Source organism: Barbus barbus, assembly GCF_936440315.1.
Source record: "Barbus barbus genome assembly, chromosome: 13".
Taxonomy (NCBI): domain Eukaryota; kingdom Metazoa; phylum Chordata; class Actinopteri; order Cypriniformes; family Cyprinidae; genus Barbus; species Barbus barbus.
In genome coordinates, this window is record NC_136741.1 from 23,774,325 (window position 1) to 23,789,254 (window position 14,930).

Below are 14,930 nucleotides of genomic sequence, written 5' to 3' on the forward strand. Positions count from 1 at the left end.
TATTGAGTAGCGCAATATTGTAATGCATTACTTTTTAAAGTAACTTGCCCCCAACACTGATCATGGCAGAGATAAACTGCTTTGTGTTTTGTTTTTGTGTGTCTCAGGTGTGCCAGGTGAGTGCCCAGCAGCCAGTCCAGACAGAACTTCTGATGCGTTACCACCAGCTGCAGTCCCGCTTGGCCACGCTCAAGATTGAGAATGAGGAGGTAAGAATCATAACAGTTACTACATGCAACATTTTATCATGGCCATTATCATGCTATCCACCTCTCAGAAATAATTATTTAGTCTCAGCCTCAGACGCCACAACCTAAAACCATTCACTGACTGTGATGCATTTTGCATACTAAAATAACCGCTAGCTCCAATTTGTTTGACTGGTTTTATCCAATTTCCAAAATGTCAAAGTGTGCAGGTCTTTATCAGTGTGCTGGGAAACAAAGTTACGGTACGGTAACTTTACCGATACGGCACCAAGCAGCTGCACTGAATGCCTCAGTGAAAGATCTAGTTGTTTGATTCACAGTTTTTGTGGTTAAAGGCTTTGAATCTTGAGAGCTTGTTAGAGTGCAGCTATATAATCCACTTTGTTCTCAAAGTTATATCTTATTTCAGATTTAAACCAAACATACAAAAGAACTAGTTGGCTGATTTACAGTGTCAGTCAGATGACCCTGTCTAGCTCTTTGCTAGAACAAACTATAAGGTAAAACACAAGATTAAACTAATGAAAGAGACAATCTTCCACAGCCGATCTTGATTCATCGGTTCATGTCACATTAATGAAATTTTGGTGAAAAAATGCTTTCTTATGTTCAATGCAGGAAATTTGTGTGAACAACCTGAACCTGAACTCACACACATGAAATTCCTGGATGCCTATTTGAATGATTGGTATTTGCAATTAAACATTTGTAAATGTTTATATTTTTCAATTTCTCCACTTCAAGCACAATACCATGTTATAGAAGTAAAATAGGTTGCAAACTCTGTTTCCTGTTGACTTTAACATCAGATCTGTATGCTATACAGATCCCTCTCTTGCAACCACATGCTTGGAGACTTGAGTTTTATTTACACCTGCTCTGTGTTAAGATTCATCATTTTCTTTAGTGTGAGTCATCACTCTGCAGCCCAACTGCCTCTCAGACACGAGTCTTTAGCACACAAACAGCCCTCGGCTTTACTCACACTTTTTTTAAAACCATTTTTAAAGTGCTCCAGAGAATACTTCAGCCTAGCAATCAACCTCGTTGCAATTTAGTCCATCTTTCTTGGGTACTGAGAGTTTATTTTTAGCATTCTCATCTGTTAATGGTGTGTGTATCTTTTGGGATGGTATGGTTATCTCCATGTTTGGTCTTTGTGAAGGTAATTCTTTGTATTGGGAGAGCCGAACACAACTCACCAACCAACTAAGTATATGCAGGTGCTAATGGACTTTGTAATAGCTCCTGTCTGTGCGTATTGATGATTTAATCTCGCCCTTATCACTTTGTGTCTCATAACCAACTACTAATTGATGATTTTGTGTCATATAGGGAATGTGCCACATATTAATCTGTGATCCGATTTACACACCAGTCACTACAGCATTCAGACGATCCTTGATTTCAAACATTGGTGTGAGTGAATCATAGTCCCAGGTTTAGGAAGTCTCAGAGCTGCATACAGCACTACAGTATATATACAAATATCACTTGTGGTTTGGCTGCGTTGGTTATCTTTAAAATAGGTGAAATAGGTCGGGATCTTTTTTTTATTGCTAATTTTTGAGGTTTTAATAACTTTACCTGCATAAACATTCAAGTAAGCAGCAACACATTTAAGTATATGTATCATAGATGGTAGTTGAAGCTCATTTTACAATTTTTTTCTTCCAGTGATTTGTTTTCTGAACTAGCGTACTACACACATACTTTTATTTGGAAGTTTAAACCATTTTTTGAGTCTCTCAATATTCTTAAGCTCATATTGTGGGTTTGAATATATCACAGAGGCGCATACCTGTTATTGCAAACAATAAGCACTTTTTTCAAATACACTGTGCACAGAAAATTTAGTTTTAAGGTGTTATAAAAGTGCCCACAGTATATTCCAGGGTTTAACAATAAAGATTTTTTGTTTATGTAAGGCCAGTATTTCTTTTTTACTTTCCCTGCTAACATTATATTACAACGACTTGAGACATATACATTTTAACATCATTTGTGTGTGTGTGTGTGTGTGTGTGTGTTAAAAATATATGTATATAAATATATATATATATATATATATATATATATGTTTTATATTATACAAATATTTAGTGTATATACAAAATAAATGTTTAATAGAATTATGCAAGCCAGTTTCCACTTTAGGAAAAAAATGTGGCTTTATGTATCTTCCTTTCCTATTTTAGACTGCATTTTTTATTTTTTACTCTGAGACAGAAACCGATTTTCATGTATTACTTCATGACTACTTCAAATTAATGAATATACTTTTGTTGGATGGCATATGGTGTGAATCATTACCAATTTGGGTGTAATTTTAAACTTATTCTAACTGATGCTTCTAAGACTAACACAAGTCATTCTCAAAATTTCAACAAATTCCCACTTACCTTTAAGTTACATCACTGTCAGATGTCTACAAATATACACTACTATTCAAAAGTTTTGGGTCGGTAAGTCTTCTATGCTTGCCATCAAAAACAGTAAAAACTGTAACATTGTGAAATGATATTACAATTTAAAATAACTGCTTTAAATTGAAATATATTTTTAAAATGTAATTTTTAAAGCTGAATTTTTAGCAACCGGTCTTAAGTGTCACATGATCTTTCCAAAATCATTGTAATATATGCTGATTTGGTTCTCAAGAAACATTTCATTTTAGTATGAATGTTGACAACTGCTATGCTGCTTAATATTTTTGTGAAAACCGTGATTTTTTGTAAACAATTCAGTTGAAAGACAATTCAAAAGAACAACATTCATTCTGTACTGTGACTTTTGACTTATTTAATGAATATTTGATTAAAGAAAGTATAAATTTTAACTTAAACCCTAAACTTTGTTCGGTAGTGTAAATCTTACGTAACTTATATTCCCTGAGTTCATACTCATCTCTCTTTCACCTTACTGAGTCCCTGCTATGTTTAATTAGGTGCGCAAGACCCTGGATGCCACCATGCAGACCTTACAAGACATGCTGACAGTGGAGGACTTTGATGTATCAGATGCCTTCCAGCACAGCCGATCCACGGAGTCCATCAAATCCGTGGCTTCTGAGAGTTACATGAGCAAATTAAACATTGCTAAGAGACGAGCCAATCAGCAGGAGACGGAAGTCTTCTACTTCACTGTGAGTGGCCCTTATTTTCTCAGACCATAAACACTGGGACCACAAGTACTGTTATTATTATTAGTCCAATTTTATATGACTTTTAGTGAGTGGCATATCAAATTAATTGTGAATTATTTAATCAGCATATGTAATGAATTAAATTTTTATTCGATTGAGACTCCTAATTATTAGTTATTTTGGACATAAAATGGCAAAACCTGGCATCTTCCATTTATAATGCTTTTTAAAAAAGATAAAGATGAAGTCCAGGTTCTCTGGAATATCAGTAGATCTTTTAATAAATGGTTCTCATCACAATCGTCTCTGCAGATACTGATATCAAAGTCTACTCGGCCTGTCCTATCTGTCTGTCCAAACTCAGTCATCACGCACAAATCCGCAAAACATTCGTGACAAGGCCCATGCCTCACCAATGAGACGGAAATTAATTCCTCCTATTGGAACAGATTGAATTTGCGGCGTGCAAAGTACAGCGAAATCTGTTCTTTGTTTCCCACAGCACACATCACTCCCCTGTTTTAGTCACATCCTATTAAAATCATTAGCTCACTGACGCCTTCATCTGTGTCGCAGAAATTCAAGGAGTACCTGAACGGCAGTAACCTCATCATTAAGCTGCAGGCCAAGCATGACCTGCTGAAACAGACTCTGGGGGAAGGTGAGTTGTCTGTTTATTAAATAAGTTTCTCTCTGCTCTCTGGAAACGCTGAGCGTCAGTTAAGCCTCTGGCATCTAATTGCAACTTTGGGCACTGTTGGATATAAAATTGAAAGTTGTTGCTTCATAGCGAGCTCAAAAAGTTTGTATAATGAATGTTTCTAAACTAACTGGACAATATATACAGAAGTGAGGGCCAAAAGATTAAGACCACTAGTGAAAATTCTTCTATTTTGTGTCTACTTCTCTAATTTAACGCTGGCAGAACTGGCACAAATTCCACAAGTTTGTGTAGAACTGATGATCATGTTTTCATACGGTCAGTGTCACCAATTTGATTAGCGACATAAATAAGATATAAAGAAATTATATTTTCTTTATGTCATTCTTCCATGGCAGTCTGGGATTTTTAATTAATTACATTTTATATATAAAAAAATATATATTGAATTTAATCTAATGTAAATGTTTATTTATAAAAAAAATCATCTATCTTTGGGTATAGAGCTTTAAACACTGTTTAAGCATTTTCAGCCTTATGTTTACAGTATATTCCACATCTATATTACACTGTGAATTACCATAGACGGTATTTTTGAGTTATCCTTCAGTTTGTTAATACAAATGGGGATTAAACATTTAAAATATGACCATAACACAAACTTTTTACACGTGCTAATATAATAAAAGTATGATTGTTTACTAACTCTTCTGTGCAAAGTTATGTCCAGTCTTTCAACTGATATAATAACTATTGCTAAAACATAAACCCTGTTACTTTTGCATTGTACCGACAGCTAATACAGTGAAAAAAGTCTTACACACTGTTGTAGATTTTGTAGACTTTCTAGATAACGGCAAAGATTTTCTTCAGGGAAATAATAATGTTGTATTAAAACCAGCGACCTGGCTTAAATGCTGATACTTATTTAAATTAGTTATGTGGAAGAATAACTGTCTCAATTTGCAAATATTCTGGGTGTAAACCAGATCCTCCCAAACCACTATCCAGACGCATGGTTGGAAAGGATTCGAACTCCTCAGCTGGCAAGACAAAAGCCTTTCAGTTTTTGGAATGATTTTAGAGGGCATAGCAAAGGCACATGGGAACCACTCCATTTGATATACAGATTTAGTGAAATGAAATGATTTGAGGGCCCACTTCTCATCTCTGAAGTACCCATGTAGAAACATTAGTGGTTCCACCTCATTACATGACGATTCAGAATTGGAAGAACTTGGTCTGCAAACTTTTTACACGTGCTAATATAATAAAAGTATGATTGTTTACTAACTCTTCTGTGCAAAGTTATGTCCAGTCTTTCAACTGATATAATAACTATTGCTAAAACATAAACCCTGTTACTTTTGCATTGTACCGACAGCTAATACAGTGAAAAAAGTCTTACACACTGTTGTAGATTTTGTAGACTTTCTAGATAACGGCAAAGATTTTCTTCAGGGAAATAATAATGTTGTAGTCAAAGACCTTTTTGAAGCAAATGCTTGAAGAAAGACTGAAATGTTGTTAAGCTATGACAGTGTTTTAGGGTATAAATAATCCATTTAAGTGATTTAACAAAACAAAAAAGCTAGGCTGCCATTCTACATGTATTAGTGTGAACATGCTTTGTTTTTAGCAACTGAGGGACACAGATGCCATCCATAGACATTTAGTTGAAATTTACCTTGAATATTCCTTTAGGTATGAGGCCTTTTGTTGTCAGATAATTAGAAAGACTCTGCTTTCATGGCCGCATCTCCCATAAGGCCTCTTGTCACTTCGGTTACGGGCAGTTTACGCCTAATCAATCAGCTAGTGGCACCGAGGGGGGATTTCAGCAGCTGCCTGTGCAGCAGCTCATAATCTAATGACAGCACACTGTGGGATGTCCCAGCTGAGTCCAGCCATCCACGTATATGATCGCTGACCAGTCCTGCCCTCTTCCCCTCACCAGACTGTGTGCTCAATTACACTTCACCATATCGTCTCAGTAAAACCAGACACTCGAGGCTAGCCAAGGTGTGTGCGTTAGTGCATATACATGAGCTTGTCACTTATGGTTGCAGCAGGTACCGCCCATGTTTTTAAATTATTCACCTAATTGATCCTCGATCCATTAAGCCAATTAGCTTAACATCCAATTCTCTCCATTAATGTTATCGAGGGTTGCCATGTCACCAGCGACCTGGCTTAAATGCTGATACTTATTTAAATGAGTTATGTGGAAGAATAACTGTCTCAATTTGCAAATATTCTGGGTGTAAACCAGATCCTCCCAAACCAATATCCAGACGCATGGTTGGAAAGGATTCGAACTCCTCAGCTGGCAAGACAAAAGCCTTTCAGTTTTTGGAATGATTTTAGAGGGCATAGCAAAGGCACATGGGAACCACTCCATTTGATATACAGATTTAGTGAAATGAAATGATTTGAGGGCCCACTTCTCATCTCTGAAGTACCCATGTAGAAACATTAGTGGTTCCACCTCATTACATGACGATTCAGAATTGGAAGAACTTGGTCTGCATTATGGGCAGGTGCTCTAGAGATAATTTTTTTTTGTCATTTTTTTCTACTTTTTCAACAGAATTCTTTTTTTATTGCATTAGATTAGTTTTATATGCTTTTTTAAAAATGGTGTGCTTAGCATTACCATTATTTTTGGATTTCCACAATAATTTGTTGGCATGAATTGTGGAGCTTGTTGAGCAGAGGTTGTTTTCAGTAGTCAGATTTCACAAGCTAAAAAACCAAAACAAAACAAAATCCTATACTTACAAAGGAGAGATACAAGCCTTGTCTAGGCACTACAGTGTGATAGAGATATGATATAGCAAAAATAGCAAATACTTAACAACCACCCAGTTGTTTACACCTAAGCAACGTCCTGGCATCAACCCAACAACGAATCTAACAAATAAAAGAAAACAAAAATATATTTTATTTTATTTTACTTTTTTAAATTGAAATCCAAAACTAACATTTAAGTAGTTTGATAGTTTAGTGTGATAGTTTAATTCGTGCATTATTGTCACTCCTGAGTGTTTTATCTTTGTTTTTAATCAATTATTATTATTACTATTTAATTTAAAATTGAAAACTGACATTTGAATAATTTGGAAACATTATCATTTTTCCTTTTGACCATTCTATTTATATTTTCATTGTTTGTATGATGGCGATACCAAGGAACCCTTTTCAGTGCACTGGACATTGGGACAAAGAACCTAGCGAGCCGTCACAGACATCGCTCAGTGTCACCAGTGTGAAATGAATGCCTTGATGCACACCCACTCTTACACACCCTCATACCCACAAATACAAACACACACACTCACTCACTCATTTAGCCCCTTTAGTTCCTTCTGTGACCGTCTGACACCCCACAGGGTCCTTTCCGAGGTTTCTACGGTGACCAGTGCTTCTCTTTGTCTCAAGCTCTGTGTGTCTGCTCACCCATTCATCTCGTCTTCAATAGCACTGGCCACTCTCACGATAGCCCTCAGTACACTCTGACCGAGCTTTAGAACCCAGCACATGAAATCATGCTAATAATGACATTTCTAACTCCTCCCTCTTTCCACTCTCTTTTTTAGGAGAAAGAGCTGAATGTGGAACTACAAGGTAAGAAAGTTCTGCTGATGATGAAATTAACATTTTCAAAAACAAAATAAAGGTTCTTAATTGGCATCTGTGGTTCCATGATGAAATTTCACCATCCATTGAACCTTTCCATTGCATAAATGCCCTTTATAATGGTAAATGGTTCCGTAGATTATTAACATGTTCTTCACACTAGGAAACAAAAGGTTATTTGAAGAACTGTTCACTGTAAGGTTCTTTGCGGCACTTTTCTTCTGTAGTATACTTTTAAAAACAAAGGTACATTATTGGCATCTATGATTCTTTGAAAACCTTTGACATCTATGGAACCTTTCTATGGCACAAAATGTTCACCTTCAATGTTAAGATTGTATAGCTGTGAAAACACCCTTTTGAAACCTTTATTTTAAGGAGTGAAGATATACTTTTACCTCAATCTCTCAAGATTTTTATCCAATTAAATTGTCTCTAAAGAAAACTGCACTTGTTAAGCCATTGAGTCATTAAAGAACAAGATTCAGTCCGTGTTATACCTCTCATTCATATTTATTATTCATTACCCATATCCATGATTATTGTTTTTAATGGAAAAGTTATTTTACCACAGTCGCAAATCATTGTTGTGGCATTTTTAGACTAAAAAGAGATGAGTTTTCACTCCATTTTCTGCATGATCAGCTGCTAAAACAACCTCTAAAACACTTAACAGGCCAGGTAAAAACTTTTTTGATATTGCATGACGGTCAAAAGGGGACTTGTCCTCAAGCTGTCTCTGGCAGGGGCTCAGCTCATGCTGGGTTATCCAGAATGTCCTCTGACAGTTGGAGAATGCTGAGAATAGAGCCTTCCTGGTAAACAGATGCAGGCCTCTTCTGACCTCTCAGTTGGATGACATCTACCAGTGTTTCCATTGATGATCATATGCCCTTATTTTAAATTTTAAATAAAACAATGTTCCACATTTACAGCTGCGAACGCTTAACCAATGCATATGTTGGTGTGAAAGTATGCTAGTGTAGCTAGAAGCGTTTTCATTCACGTAGCTGCATAAAATATGTTTAAGGCCCAAATAATAAAGAGAAATGGTATTTGTTCAAGCTCTATGACAAAATATCTATACAATTTTGTTGAAAACATCCAACTAGCCCATATCTGTTAATGATTAATCGTGTAAGCAAATATAAACAACAGCTTGTGATTGTGCCCTCAGGTAACCACCAAAGTACAGAGCCATGTCATGTTTGATTTTGATTGCATTTGTCAGAATAGCAATTATGTTTCCATAGCTAAATGTTTCAATAAGGGCCTGATTCAGTGCTCCTATAGGGAATAGAAAACTCCCTGCAGTTGTTATCGGTTAATTTGAGGTCAAAAGCATTAGGATGTAATTACGATCTTTTAAAGAACAACAATTAATGCCTGTTGCTTATTTAAACCCCTCATTATCGGCTGTTTCCTCCACTGAGACATAAATAAGAGTTTTTGCTGTGTAGGTTTTAAGGTTTTTGATTATAGTATGTCATTCAGAGGGTGTTGTGTATGTTTTTTGTTCCATCTAACCATCTCCATTCCTCAGACCCCCAACCCTTCCCCCGAAACCACAGAAATTGCGGAAACCACGGCCTCGTTCCATCTATAACCATAAGCTGTTTAACGGCAATATGGAGAGTTTCATTAAGGTACCCACTGACTTTGGTGCTAACAGTGCCCCCTGATGGGCTGGAGGGATGGCTGAAGCTCTGTCTGTTTTTTTCCTCACTGACTCATGCGCTCACACCCCCTATTTGCTTCTGTTAATTTCCCGTCTTTCGCCAGGTGGCGATGATGCAGATGATAAGGGTGGCAGTTGATGCCCTCCTGCCTAAATAGAGACTCAGCAGGGCCCATTAGTTTGTGAGGAACTGCCTTAATGCTTAATTTACGCAATCAGTTGGTCGATTACCACTTAGATTTAATGTATTTTGTTTAAAAAGACATAAATTGCAGAGAAAATTAAGCAAAGGGTATCACATTCTCCACATGCTTCCCTTTACTGCATCTCAAGCCATTCCTTGAGCTGCCCTAATGCTATTCCACCCAGTCACCATCATGCCACTCTCGTCTTCATGGCGATTCTGTCGTCCCTTCCTCTCTAACTGTGATTTTCTCACCTCTTTCACTCCTCTGCTCTGCTCTATGCTGCTTTGTGTTCTAGGGGAAGACGGAATGCTCGTACCCGCAATCAGGTACTGTAGAATAGAGCCAGGCATGGACTGTCTTTACCTTTCAGATAAGGCTGTAATACATTTGCTTAGACAAATGATGTCATTGCTGCTTTCCACAAGAGTTCAAAGAGAAATTCTAACAAGCTTTCTGTAGCGAACTTCAGATGAGTTGCTACTAGCAGCCTTGGCTGAACGTTTTCTATTGTCTTATGCCCTTGAGGACAGACATGCTTAATGCTTTGCTTTATTTTCTACTAAAACAATGAAAAAATTGTCAAAATGTATTTTTCGTAGTTTTGTATTCCGTTTTTAAAGCATTTAGAAAAATGTTACTTAAAGGTGCACCAAGCAGTTTTTCCCATTTAGAAAAAGTTTTGCATCTAAGGATATACAAATATGTTAAAAATATTTGTTTAGTTATACAATAAAATTTAAATAATGTATACTCACAAGAGATAAAACTCCAGTCACAGCAGTGGCCTAGAAAAAGCTGGTTTAATTCTTCAAATTCATATTCCACAAGAAAACATGTCCAATAATATGGATTACAGAGATAAAGCAAGTCATTTTTAGCAGGTCATGTGATCTCAGCATGCATGCCCAAAGATGTGACCAGCTCCATGTTAGATACAACAGGTTTTATTAGATTTATTAGGAGTGTACACGATATTAAACATGATTGTTTACTATTTCATAATTGTACACTACTTAGTACTTTTTGTTTACTTTTTAATGAGAGAAAAATGAGGAGGTGCACCTTTAAAGGTACAGATCACCCAAAAATGACAATTCTGTAATCATTTACTCACCCTAATGATGATCCAAACCTGTATGGCTTACTTTATTTTGCAGAATCCCTAAAGAAAATATTTTGAAAAATGGTCTTTGTCTATACAATTAAAGTTAATTGAGTCCAATTTTGTTTTACTTTGACAAAACTGTCTTCAAAATATCTCCTTTTTTGTTCCCCGGAAGAAGAAAGGCAGGTTTGGTTGAGCAGAATCGTCATTTTTTTGGTGAACTGTCCCTTTAAATCTCAACCACAGCTTTAAAACTGGTGCCATTTTGTAATGATTGTTGTCTTTCAGGACTCAGGTCAACCCATTCCTCTGGTGGCGGAGAGCTGTATTCGATACATTAATCTATATGGTAAGCGGTTTAAAGAAAGGTCACTAATCGATTGCAGATAAACATGCTGACTCAGGAGCTACTGGAAACCATTAGAGAGCTCTCCAAAAACAACACATCCCCTTATCATTCGGAGAGCACTCGACATACTCAACCAGAAAGAGACACAGATGCTAATTTGAATAAGGACTCATCTGTTGGAAGTTTAAGTGATCCCATGATACTTTGGAAATAGTTCCATATAAAGTCCATCTGTTAGGGTAAAGCTGAAGTCAGTGAATTTAGAGAATGACATCGGTCTGACTGCTATGTATGCAGTGGATTGATGATTTATTGTTCTGCTAGAGACTATAATTTTTTATAGACGTCAAGGCTGAAAATAATATTACTGTAAACTCTATTCTCTCTGCTGGCTCAAAGATTATTAACAAGAACCTAATCCAGTCTTTCTTTGAGATTACTGCTTTAAGATCACAGGCGTTCCCTCGGGATCCAATGAAATCTTGAAAATGTTTGGAACTTCTTTGGCAAAACTCATACGTGCCAAAAATAAAGGACCCCTTAGAGGGAAATGTTGCATTTCCTCCTGTGCGCATCTTGTTTTGAGTTGGAAATAATGCAATATCATGCCTTGACAAGTTTTCGACTCATGTTTCTTTTTACTTTCCTGTGCCAGGGCTGCAACAACAAGGCATATTCCGAGTTCCTGGATCTCAGGTGGAAGTCAACGATATTAAAAATTCATTTGAAAGAGGTTAGGCCCCTAGAGATGAACTGTAATTATTTTTCCGTTATTTTTGTTTATGTACTTTCCAAACTGTGAATATGTTTCTTCCGCACACCAGATCATCATTCCTGAGCAGAGGGTGTAAATAACATCAGAAAATGAAATTTGGTGACTGGATTTCAATTTAGAAAAGCTTTCCTGTGAAACAAATTGATTCTACATTTAGCTCATGTTTGCAGATATGAACAATCATCTGCCTGGTTTTGATATTGACAAATGATGTATCAAATTATATAAGCCATTTCTAAGGCTATTTCATCGTCAAAATCATTCCATTTGCACTGAAACTTTTACTACCCAGAAATAGTATAGTAAATACAAATACAAATGCAATTCTTAAAATAGTAATACAGAGATTGGATAGCCAGAGTAACTGGTCAGATAATCTTTTACTGGAATTGTCGTCATCTCTTTTTAAGCTACTCAATTGATCAGATATGGAGGAAGAGTGCATATTTCAGCTACAAAAGGGATGCAAGATAAACAAAAAACTGATACCATAAGGATATCAGTCATTAGGTGTTATACAGCTGTGTTGTTGATAAATAGCTACGTTTTAATGTGCAACCTTGTTATTGTGGCAAAGGCAATTGAATCATCAGCATCCAAAAAATGAAGGTGCCTGCTAGTGCCTGAATCTGTGTTCTTGTTAAGCTTAGGGAACTAAGCAGCAGAAAGAGGCAAATCCCCATTTTGTACACCCTTAACTTACTTTACGTTATTTGTTATATATTAGGAGTTTGTGTGTGCATCTTTCTTTTATAATCACTATTTTTCCACCATTTATTTCAGGTGAGGACCCACTGGTTGATGATCAGAGCGATCATGACATCAACTCTGTGGCTGGCGTTCTCAAGCTGTATTTCAGAGGGCTGGAGAACCCTCTTTTCCCCAAGGAGCGCTTCCTGGATTTGATGTCCACCGTCAGTGAGTGTTTCATTCAGCTGCAGGATAGGTCAAAATGTCACTGGAGTGATTAAACCTGATATTACTCCATAGATTGCTGTTATTTGTTGTATGCTTCTACTGGGGCTTGGCTTCATCTTAACAATTTTACAGTACAAAGCAATTTGTCAGTTTCTTATATTTAGTTTTTGGGAAAAAAATGTCTGGCAAGAAAACGTTAAAAGTAATGCATTCAGAAAACAAGTAAACATTCATGTTGATTTCGTTTTTTTATTTTTTATTAATGTTTTTATTCAGCAAGAATGCATTAAAATGTTTAAAAGTAAGGACATTTCTAATGTTGCAGGACATTGGTTTCATATAAATAATGTTCGTTTAAACTTTCTGTTAATCGAAGAATCTTGAAAAAAAGTATCATGGTTTTACAAAAGCAGCACAACTGTTTTCAACATTAATAATCAGAAATGTTTTCTGAGCACCAAATCAGCATATTAATATGATTTCTGAAGGATTATGTAACACACTGAAGACTGGAGTAATGGCTGCTGAAAATTCTGCATTGTCATCAAAGGAATAAATTACATTCTAGTATATGTTTAATAGAAAACATTACTTTAAATTATAAACAAAAGTTTTTACTGTATTTTTGATCAAATTAATGCAGCTTTGTTGAGTCTTCTTTCAAAAACATGAATCAGTCTTACCAACAGTTGTATGTATATTTAAATTTGTTGAAAAGTTTGTTTGTCGGTTTCTTGTTTCAGAGCTTGAATCATCTGCGGAAAGAGCCCACCACATCCAGCAGATCATCGTCACCCTTCCTCGTACCATCATCATCGTCATGCGATACCTGTTTGCTTTTCTAAATCAGTAAGTTTTATATACTGTTTTTTTGTGGCATACTTTAAACTAGTTGACCTGCAGTCACACACAAGACATGCTCAAAAGTGGAAGGCTAATCTGTAATTTTACTATACTGCCTTCCCAGTATCTCTGTTTTCAGACTGTAAATCTCCTAGTAAATCACCATTTATATGAATAGCAGCAGTCACAAGCAAAGACATTCATTATATTTACAAAGAGCTATTCAACAGCCCCCACAATTCTTGTCTAATTTATGACCATGTCTGTCAAGGAGTGCTTTAGAGGATATTTACGCCAGAAGAAACCCATCAGTCTGTACTGTACTATACCTGTCCTGTTCTCCTGGCTTTTTATTGATGCTTCCTGTTCTCACCCTCCCCCAGACCGAACAAAGAATTTGATTTCACATCATGAGTTTTCGCTCTGACTTCTTTCCCCCTTTGCTCTCGGTGCTCGCAGCTCTGACTCATTTGAACTTCACTTCTGCAGTCAAGAGACTTCCCAATGAGAGATGAGCTGAAAGATAATACACTGTACATGAAGATGAATTCTCTGGGACAAAGTTATGAATTAATATATTGAAATAGACAGCAGGAGTAAAAAAGTTTTTGAAAGTTTGTAATTCCCGTAGCATTACATCACCTCTAAGATCTTTTTCACTGTCTCTTCATCTCTAGTCTGTCCCAGTACAGTGATGAGAACATGATGGACCCATATAACCTTGCCATCTGTTTTGGACCCACTCTGATGCCCATCCCGGAGGGTCAGGACCCTGTGGCCTGTCAGGCTCATGTTAATGAGGTCATCAAGACCATCATCATCAACCACGAGGTCATCTTCCCCAGCCTGCGTGAGCTGGATGGTCCTGTCTATGAGAAATGCATGACTGGAGGAGAGGAGTACTGGTGAGCTCTAGCTGTATTTTGATGTTATTAAAGAATGTCATAATTCCTTCATTAGAGCCAGCTGTGGCTTAAACTGAGCTCAGTACTATGAATGGGGAGTTTAGCACTCAGGTCATATAAAGTGGAGTAACTTAGGTAGTAACTTAGATTTTTTGTAACCTTGTAAGAAAGATAGTTTTGGCTTTAAAAATTTTAGTGGGACCATGATACAGTGTTGGTATGAGAAGAAAATACCATGGTTTTTTGGTTCTTTGATGTATAATATTGTTCTAAATGATTACAATATTAATAAACCATGAATTACATGGTATTCCAAGATAGTGGATGGAAATGGTTTGCTTTGGTTAGTATTAGTAATAAATGTAAACACAGCACCGTTGAAAAGTTTGGGGTCAGATGTTTTTTTGATATATACACCGTATTTTTGAAATTAGATTCTGATTAATTAGATTATGTTCACCAAGGCTACATTTATTTGATCAAAAACATTATGAAATATTTAATAATATGTTAGA

General features: G+C 36.4%; 1 protein-coding gene across 1 annotated transcript in view; it reads left to right on the forward strand.

The window, feature by feature from the left end:
• Nucleotides 1-14,930, forward strand: part of LOC306878821 (SLIT-ROBO Rho GTPase-activating protein 3-like) — a 93,934-nt gene that overhangs the window by 64,528 nt on the left and 14,476 nt on the right. The window contains exons 8-17 of the mRNA XM_079431367.1: nucleotides 108-209; nucleotides 3,157-3,354; nucleotides 3,931-4,015; nucleotides 7,615-7,642; nucleotides 9,198-9,300; nucleotides 10,914-10,974; nucleotides 11,630-11,707; nucleotides 12,533-12,667; nucleotides 13,411-13,516; nucleotides 14,188-14,415. Coding sequence (XP_079287493.1) covers nucleotides 108-209; nucleotides 3,157-3,354; nucleotides 3,931-4,015; nucleotides 7,615-7,642; nucleotides 9,198-9,300; nucleotides 10,914-10,974; nucleotides 11,630-11,707; nucleotides 12,533-12,667; nucleotides 13,411-13,516; nucleotides 14,188-14,415 — 1,124 coding nt within the window. The remainder of the gene's footprint in view (nucleotides 1-107; nucleotides 210-3,156; nucleotides 3,355-3,930; nucleotides 4,016-7,614; nucleotides 7,643-9,197; nucleotides 9,301-10,913; nucleotides 10,975-11,629; nucleotides 11,708-12,532; nucleotides 12,668-13,410; nucleotides 13,517-14,187; nucleotides 14,416-14,930) is intronic.